Genomic DNA, 9,382 nt, shown 5'->3' with positions numbered 1-9,382 from the left:
TGTGCTAAGTTTGGGGAATACCCTTTCTTGTTTGAGCATCTTAATGCCCCTGCACACAACATGAGCTTTGTAAAGAAATGGAATGAATTTATGTGGAGGATCAATAATATCAATACCAATCAGTGCCTCATACCACTATGATCCTGTGGCTGAATGAAAGTAAATCCCCATGGTCATGTTTAAAATCCATTTTTTAAAATGATCCAAAAAGAGTGGAAACTGTTAGAGCAGCAAACAGACACCTGGTGTGTAATAACATAATGAAACAGAGACCAAAACCGCTTGTTATAAAAATTTTATTTGGAATAAAACATAGAACCATATTACATGTAGTGTGGTCAGTCTAGACTATCTACCTCAGGTAAGAACGACACACTCAGTGGACGTCAAACATCACAGAAATCAGTGCCGTGACGCTGCATGTACTCCCCCGCCACTGAACCGCGTTAGCTACGAAGACGTGACAAGACTCGATCCTAGACCACCAGTGGATCTCCAATCCATCCCAACCTGGCGGCCTGAGCGGTTACAGTAGTGTTAATGCTTCACGGGAGAGAGCAGAGCACAAAACACACCACGAAGAAAAAGCGAGCGACTGAAAAGTCAAAACACGCAGACCTGTGATCAATCTGATCAACCACGGGTGAGGCTCTTCAGACTACTCGTGTGAGTCTCTATATCTTTTTGAAGACTGATCAGTTGTCCTTATTCCTCCTCGGTGGAATTATTAAAATTTGTGATTTTAAGGAACGGTTCAGTAAAATCCCACACAAAGTACACAGTTTACCCCAAATGTTTCCCCTTCACTGCCTCTAACGTACAACATTGTAAAGCTTGCTTAACTGTGGGCAGTGATGCATAATCCATCAGTTTTAAATTAATGCCGGACGTGTTTGTGATGGTTCTTGTATTGACCACTGACATAATATAAGTTTAAGGGCATAGAAATAATAGGAGGGGGGGTGACCCCGGCAAAAACACCACTGGCCACTGACTTTGTAATCGATGTGGTCATATTAGCCTTATTTAAATGGACACAGAAAAGTTGTATGTATGTAGACAGGTTGTCCTCAGCTGTTAATTTATCACACACTTTCTAATCAGGCTTTATTATGTTATTAAAATGTTAATTAATCAGTAATTTACTTATTAATTATTAGGATTTTAACGTCATGTTTTACACTTTGGTTACATTCATGACAGGAACGGTAGTTACTCATTACACAAGATTCATCATCAAGTTTAATATCACAGTCATGGACAATTCAGTGTTTCCAATTCACCTCACTTGCATGTCTTTGGACTGTGGGAGGAAACCCACGCAGACACGGGGAAAGGACCCAGACCGCCCCACCTGGGGATTGAACCCAGGACCTTCTTGCTGTGAGGCGACAGTTCTACCCACTTAGCCACCGTGCCGCCCCAAAACTCATAGTAAATGAAACTAATGAAAGAAAACATCTGCAGCCTGTTTTACACCAGTATGAAATATTGTGTGACACTTACTTGCAGGGGGTCATGTGTAAAATAAAAGTCATGGTTCGAGAGCCAGGTAATCTGCAGTAGGGCTCAGGTAAAAACAAATGCTAATGATAATGCAATGATTTGTCTTTTAAAGACATGCTGCTACATTTTAAGGTGGTAAAAAGCAACTAATGTAATTTGGGAATAAACAGAAGGAAAGAAAATCCTGCAAATTGAAGCGGGATACAAAAAGCAGATACGTATGGCCTCTCAGGTGGCGCAGCGATAAAACAAGCTAGCACACCAGAGCTGGGATTTCGAATACATCGTATCGGATCTCAGCTCTGCCAAATTACCTACAACGGTGCTACCCAATTAATCAGTAAAAGCAAATAAATAAAACGTGTTGCACAGTGAATGCATGGTCACGTCCAAAACTGAACACCAGACATCTGATGGATCAACATCATCTCAAATGAAGTGCAAACTAATTTAATCTGACCTCACTGACCAAAGCTGAAGCGGTCCAGGGGTCAGGAGTTTCATATGTACTTCTCGGCCACGCCCAAACACTGTACAGCTTTTCCAACATCTATTCGACTCTTCACTGAACCGTTCCTTAAAAATATGGACGTAGTTTCGCTTAGTATATTATTAAGTGACCGTGTTCCTAAATACGAAAGTAAAACTCAAACGAGCGCCGTCGTGTCTGAGGTAGCAAGGCAATCATGGCTTCTTCTGATTAGAATCAAAACGCAGATTTATAAAATTATTTTACTCTGAGAAAATCATCATTGGGCCAAAAAAACATCGTTATATGTTATCGTTAATCTGTCTCTCTTTAGTACACACAGTAGACGATCAGGTAGCTCCTCTCTGGACTGGAATGGATGCTGTATAGGCACACAGGGCTGAAACATCTCCACATTCCTCAACACGTACAGTATTGACGTATACAAGCTATATATATTTTATAGGATTTTTACATCATTACAAACGTTTTAAAAGAATCAGGGCACCGATTACGCTCGACATATAGCGTAAACACGACGAGGAACATCAGAGGAATGCATTCTGGGAGCAACATGCATTAATCAGTATGAACAAGGTGGTATGAAAGTTCTCGTCATACCCATGTACACGGATTAAAAACTTAAACCGGTTCCACAGTCACGTCTGGTACGAGGACTGGCGCAGTAACTGGCACAAAGGGTTAAAAACAATGAGGAAACCAAAAATACACACAAAAATAGAAGCTGATTATACAGTACGAACCCTCGTTTCCCTAAATATCATCTGCTTATTCATACAAATCAGCCTGGAACCCCAGTCAGCTCCAATCTACAAGTTCATGGATTTACAGTTGCATAGTACAGACAGACGGAGGACGCAGGTCAGCTCGGCCTGAATCTGCAGTTTATTCTCTGGATCAGGATCTTCCATCTGTGGAACTCCGGGAGCTTCACTAAACCACCGAGACGGATCTCGCTCCTCATCGTGATCGAGGGTTTAAAGGTCGTCGGGAGCGCTCACATCACCTGAACACACACATTCACACAGAACCAATCAGTAAACAACATCAAGGACTGAATTTTTACAAAGTACAAGACTGAGAACCAAATACACACAGAAATGAACCAGCTAGTGTTTACTGGTTTTTAACTTGACCAATATAGACACAGTGACATCACTGGTCCACTTTTCTTTGGCTGCCAACAAAGTTGCTTTTCGTTTACATGTTTACTTTTACATGTTGACCACAACCATGTTATCATGTTGATGAATAAAAGCCGAAAAGCAACAAAATACATTTTGATAAACTACAAAGAAATGATACTGCCTACAGAACAAATAAAAAATCTAAAGTCTTTCTAGAGAGGAACTGATGATGTAGTCGGCGTTGGTTGATGTAATGGTTCTGGTTTTGTGACAGGACGACCAACAAGCTTAAAGAGAGGTGTCCATATACTTTTGGAAATAGTTCATATGCAAAATCAGGAAACATAAATGTTTAATAGTGCTGAGTGAAATAACTTCAATTTTACGTGCACTGAACTAAAAGTAAAAACAAACTCTTCAAACGCAGTGAAGCGCACGGTCTCAGGTGGTCCTCACAAACCCATTATATCACCATGAAAGCAGGAAAACAAAGGCTTATGGGTAAAAAGTTTAAGCAGAGCCGTATGGCATTGTTTCTGCTATTTTTCCCGTTTGAATGATGATACGCTGAACACAGTGTTTCTGTCGTACGCGTTTCCCCCCATAATAAGGTCTGATGTTTAATGGAAGGGAGATAAAACAGGTTGGGAGTAAAAAGAGCCGAGAGCTCAGGAAGCCGTTTTGTTCTCAGACTTATCTCTCAGTCTTCTAGAGAACCACGGAGCCGAGCGGACGGGTCTAATTAAATATCCGCTCAGCTGTGAGAGCCGGGCGGCTTAGCGCCCTCCATCACTGCACAATTAGTGACGATAGAACAGAAAAGGTGGAGACGAGAAAGACGGACGTGAGGCTCATGTTAAGGCCTGGTGTTAAGCGGGTGGTCCTAATGATTTGGCTCATGATTGTATATCAAATATAAAAGTCTTTTTTTGGGCTTACCTCTGATCCCGAGGACAGGCTCGCTGCTTAAAAGAGAGAACGAGAGGGGAAAAGGAAGTAAGTTACATTTTCGTTAATGTCATGCACAACTCTTTAAACCAGGGTTCTACTGAGGAACCAACCATGAGTCCTTGGAAAGACACACAAATGTAAAAATCAGAAGGGGTGTCCCAATACTTTCGTCAATGTACTGTACAACGATCAGCCATAACATTAAAACCACCTCCTTGTTTCTACTTACTGTCCATTTTATCAGCTCCACTGACCATATAGAAGTACTTTGTAGTTCTACAATTACTGACTGTAGTCCATCTGTTTCTCTGCATGCTTGTTAGCCGCCTTTCATGCTGTTCTTTAATAGTCAGGACCCCCACAGGAACCCCCACAGGACCACCACATAGCAGGTATTATTTAGGTGGTGGATCATTCTCAGCACTGCAGTTACAATGACATGGTCGTGGTGTGTTAGTGTGTGTTGTGCTGGTATGAGTGGATCAGACACAGCAGCGCTGCTGGAGTTTTTAAACACCTCACTGTCACTGCTGGACTGAGAATATTCTAGAAGATGACCAACTCAAACAGCAGCAATAGATGAGCGATCATCTCTGACTTTAAATTTACAAGGTGGACCAACTAGGTAGGAGTGTGTAATAGAGTGGACAGTGAGTGGACACGGTATTAAAAAACTCCAGCAGCGCTGCTGTGTCTGATCCACTCATACCAGCACAACACACACTAACACACCACCACCATGTCAGTGTCACTGCAGTGCTGAGAATGATCCACCACCTAAATAATACCTGCTCTGTGGCGCAGGGGGCTAAAAAAGTATGTAGAGAAACAGACGTACTACAGTCAGTAATTGTAGAACTACAAAGTGGAGCTGATAAAATGGTTAGTAAGTGTAGAAACAAGGAGGTGGTTTTAATGTTATGGCTGATCAGTGTACGTTTCATCAATATTATTATTAATAAAATATGTTTAATAATTCTCTCAAACTCGGTGAGCAGTTCCCGAAGGCTAACGCTAACACTGTTTGCTCAGACCTGAAGCAATAAATACGCTGTTTTATTTTTTCTGTATCTGTAGGTGTAAGGTCTACATGGAAAAACATTTGATTAACAAACACAGAAGAGGAAATTAAAATAGATTTTTAATTAATCCTGGACTTTTTCCACCTTCATTTTAACACCCTTGATGCTTATTTGCTGAACAAATAGTGCTTTCTGTTAGTGAGGAGGATTATCCTCTAGTGAAAGAACCAAAGAAGTAAAAGAAGAAACTTGTGGTAGTAAAAATTAGTGGAAGGAACCCAAAAAATCATCACTCTGCGTTCACAGTGGCAAAAGTTCTTAATGAAATCGCTCTATACTGGTTGCTAGTACAGAAATGTGTTACAGTTTTAGCTTTACTGATGGTTGTCTTGTTATGTTTGTTTGATTGTTTAAGATTCATCGGTTCAAGTTTTTTTTATGTCAAACACAGTCATGGACAATTCTGTATCTCCAATTCACCTCACTTGCACATCTTTGGACTGTTGGAGGAAACCGGAGCACCCAGAGGAAACCCACACGGACACAGGGAGAACATGCAAACTCCACACAGAAAGGACCTGGACCGCCCCACCTGGGGATCGAACCCAGGACCTTCTTGCTATGAGGTGACAGTTCTACCCACTTAGCCACCGTGCCTCCTCTACTGGAGTAGTAATCAAAAGATCGCTGGTTCAAGCCCCACCACTGCCAGGTTGCCACTGTTGGACCCTTGAGCAAGGTCCTTAACCCTCAATTGCTCAGACTATATACTGTCATAGTACTGTAAGTCGCTTTGGGTAAAAGCGTCTGCTAAATGCCAAAAATGTAAAAAAAAAAATTCGAAAGACCCCGCCCCTTTTTTAGTCCAGTCTTTTCCCACCCAGTAGACTAGTGGCCAACTGTGCCCACTAGGGGGCACCCAGCCCACCGGTAGCAGAATACCAGCGCTGGTGCACTAGTGGAAAATCCATATTTGTTGTTTCTTACAGGTTAACTGGTCGATCATTCTCATCACAGGTCCAAGCATTTCACATTCGCTCATTAATACGTTTAATAAGATCAGATTTTTCTCCCGTCATTAATAAATGAACAAATTCCAGCTGTTTCGTTTGTACTGCACTGCTGCCAGTGTGCACGCAGGATTAGTACCAGGAGAAAGGGGGTGAAGGAGGAAGAGGGGTTAGGCTTACAAGAACAGGCAGGGAAGCTCTCGTTAATCGGCTCCACAAGGTCATTCATATCAGAAATGAAAGAAAAGTAGCGATCCAGGATTTCATCTGAGAATACAAACATACACACAGGCTGTTATTTTCTCTTACACACACACACACACACACACTCTCTCTTACACACACACACCAGATACACACACACCAGATACACACACACCAGATTGGAGAAACCCACATTGGAGGATAAAAAGGAAAAGCTGTACAGATATAGTCTAAAGTTTACCTACATTAGTAAAAGACAGGTTTATCATTAGGGTGATCATAAAATTGCTTGATTGAATGTCATTATATGGCCAAAAATATGTGGACACCTGACAATGACCTGGTTGGACATCATATTCCAAAACCTTGATCATTTATTTATTTTTAATTATTTATCTATGCATTTTACCCCCTTTTTCTCCTAGTGTAGCGTAGCCAATCCGCTGCTGGGGACCCCGACGGCATCCAAGGAGGGTGTATATTCGCCTGACACACACTGCCTCCGAGGTGTGTGCAGTCCTACCAATGCCTTCTTATAATCCCATGCTTTGGTGGATTTGCGTGTAAGGTCAGCTTCGCGTCCGAGGAGCCACGCCCCGATCTCTGCTCTCTTCCACTCTCTGTACAGGCGCCCTGGCTAGCCAAGGTCCTTACACATCGGTGATAACCCCGCCCTTTAGTCCGGTCTTTCTTACCAAGCGGACTGAAGACCAATTTTATCTGCTGCAAGCATTAGACAATTACGACTTTACATCTACGAGTTATTGGTTTGACGTTGGTTCTCTGTGCCAAACTGTCACCATGAAGATTGAAGCACTTATTAGATTAGAAGGAGTGTCCACATACTTTTGGCCATATATATCAGATTCCTTGTTTTTGACTTTTTTTATGTTAACGTTGCAGATTTACGCTGCGAGTTACCTGTGTGTTCTGGCTGGCCTCTCGGTTCCTGACTCAGAGAGCTGGAGGAGGAAACACCGTTCACTGAAGGATCCGACTGAGGCTACAAACAGAACCACAGAGTTAAGAATAAAGGTTTCTATTATTTAAATTCAGGAACGCAGACACTGACACACTTAGAAACTTCAGCTAATAAACAAAAACATCAATAAAAAAAGACAGAATTCAGCAGGGAAATCAGCTGACACATGAATACAACAGCAGATCTTATTTACATCGACTGCCTTAAGAATAAAAAATCTTCTAGAATGGTTTTAAAACTCCAAACAGCCTCGTTATCCTACAGTAGATCCTGTAGATAACGACATTACAGCCTCTGTGATGCTGGGGGCGTGTTTTTTTGCAAGGGGAGGAAAACGTCTGAAATGAAAATAATTAGTAAATAAACTTCAAAATGCTCAGGGCAACAACAAAACACCCTCCTAAAATCCTTCTATTCAAACACTTAGTGCTTGGGTGGTGCAGTGGTGTAATGCGCTAACCCACCACAGGTAAGATCTTGAGCACTCAGGTTCAAATCTAGTTGTGCTATCGGCCTGGCTGGGCGTCCAAGCACGCAGATTAGCATAGCGTGTCTCTAGATACGGGATACAGCTCTCTGGCAGGTGAAATGAAGGTGGAAGGGGGGTGGGGGGTTGGTTCAGATCTCTAGTCCTGATATATCCCCTCCCCTTATACTTAAGCCGACCAATGCCCACCCAGACCCGACTTCATTATAGAACATTACCAGACCAGTCTGTGATGTACAGTATGAAGCTCAGATGGCATTACCGGGTGAAGCAGTAGCCGGAGTCGGTACAGTTGAGTCTCCAGCTGTTTGTTATGATCCTCCAGGATCTGCATACGCCCCTCCAGTCGACCCTTGTGCTGCCTCAGGAGCTTAGCTTCGGCTAACAGGTCGGCCTCGTCCCGAATCCCACCTTCTAAACTCTCCAAACCTCCACGCTGCCTCTGCTGCTCCTGGAGCTGCTCGTACTCCCTTTTCAGACACCTACAGGAGAAGGTCACTGATAATAAGCCTGTTGAAACGGAACGTGTGTGTTTATGTATAGTGGATTTAGAAATGCACTGTCCATCACCATCCCTACAGTGAAACGTGGTGGTGGCAGCATCATGCTATGAATGTGCTTCTGAGCAGCAGGGACAGGAGGTAAGAGTGAATGCAAACTAACCTTGCAACATGACAATGACCCAAAGCATACAGCCAAAACGATTCGGTACTGGCTTAGGAGCAAATCTATAGAAGCTAAAATCTAGATATAAACCCAATCAAACATCTGTATACAGTAGATATCTAAAGACTGCAGGTCACAGATGCATACATATAATCTAATGGAGCTTGAGAGGATCTGTCATGAGTAATGGGATTAATCGCCCCAATACAGACGGCAAAGCTTGTAGATACGTATAGAAAACTTGTTCAATAAAGTGTCTGAATAATGAAGTGCTGAATACAGGGTCCGAATACTTTTCGTCATTATGGGCGATGAACCCACAACCCACCTTTGTTCCTCCTCTAGGCGAGCGATGTTCCTCTCCAGCTCATCCCGCTCTGCTCTCTCCACCGCCTGGAGAATCTGGGCGGGGCTATGCAACACCTGTCCAGAGGAATGCAGATTTGCAGCAGGGGATCTGGTCGTGTGGGCGGGGCTTTGGGACACGCTGCAGGACGCTCCCTCGGATCCCAGAGTCTGGCAGTACTGCAGGATCAAAGCATGTTCCTCATCCCTGAAACAGAGATTTAAGTTTAGAGTCAAATGAATTTCCACAGATGTAGTTTCACAGTTCCACAGGTAGTGACTGAATCACAGGAACACACACTTTCGTCCCAAACATTTTGGAAATAAACAAACTTCACAGCTTGGAGCAAATCTAATGGGGCAGAAAGTTAACTTTGCAGTAAGGTCTCTTGTTTTTCCTTTTGGTAATCGTGACTGACCACAGTTTCTGATCTCTTGCCTCTAATTAATAAAAGTATCCATCCATCCATCTATCTATCTTCTGTGTCCATATGATGGTGATGGTGGACGCTGGCGCATTTGGCTGCCGCTGCCGTTGCTGTATTTTGTCATGGTTTGCTATATTTTATTGTATTTTTGTCATGTTTTTCTT

The 9,382-nt window shown here is 42.7% G+C and overlaps 1 protein-coding gene across 8 annotated transcripts in view; it reads right to left on the bottom strand.

The window, feature by feature from the left end:
- Nucleotides 1-277: 277 nt before the first annotated feature.
- The window catches only part of LOC134333277 (utrophin-like), a 200,784-nt gene continuing 191,679 nt past the window's right edge, over nucleotides 278-9,382 (bottom strand). For 5 of the 8 annotated variants that reach the window (XM_063015178.1, XM_063015182.1, XM_063015177.1 and 2 more), the window contains 6 exons: nucleotides 8,774-8,998; nucleotides 8,042-8,261; nucleotides 7,232-7,313; nucleotides 6,287-6,373; nucleotides 4,063-4,088; nucleotides 278-3,002 (listed from right to left, as the gene is read on the bottom strand). In XM_063015178.1, coding sequence (XP_062871248.1) covers nucleotides 2,994-3,002; nucleotides 4,063-4,088; nucleotides 6,287-6,373; nucleotides 7,232-7,313; nucleotides 8,042-8,261; nucleotides 8,774-8,998 — 649 coding nt within the window. In that variant the 3' untranslated portion in view covers nucleotides 278-2,993. The remainder of the gene's footprint in view (nucleotides 3,003-4,062; nucleotides 4,089-6,286; nucleotides 6,374-7,231; nucleotides 7,314-8,041; nucleotides 8,262-8,773; nucleotides 8,999-9,382) is intronic. The other 3 variants (XM_063015179.1, XM_063015183.1, XM_063015184.1) reach the window with 3 other exon arrangements.

Source organism: Trichomycterus rosablanca, chromosome 19, assembly GCF_030014385.1.
Source record: "Trichomycterus rosablanca isolate fTriRos1 chromosome 19, fTriRos1.hap1, whole genome shotgun sequence".
Lineage (NCBI taxonomy): Eukaryota > Metazoa > Chordata > Actinopteri > Siluriformes > Trichomycteridae > Trichomycterus > Trichomycterus rosablanca.
The sequence above is the reverse complement of the archived record's forward strand: the minus strand, read 5'-3'. Positions and strand labels throughout refer to the sequence as shown.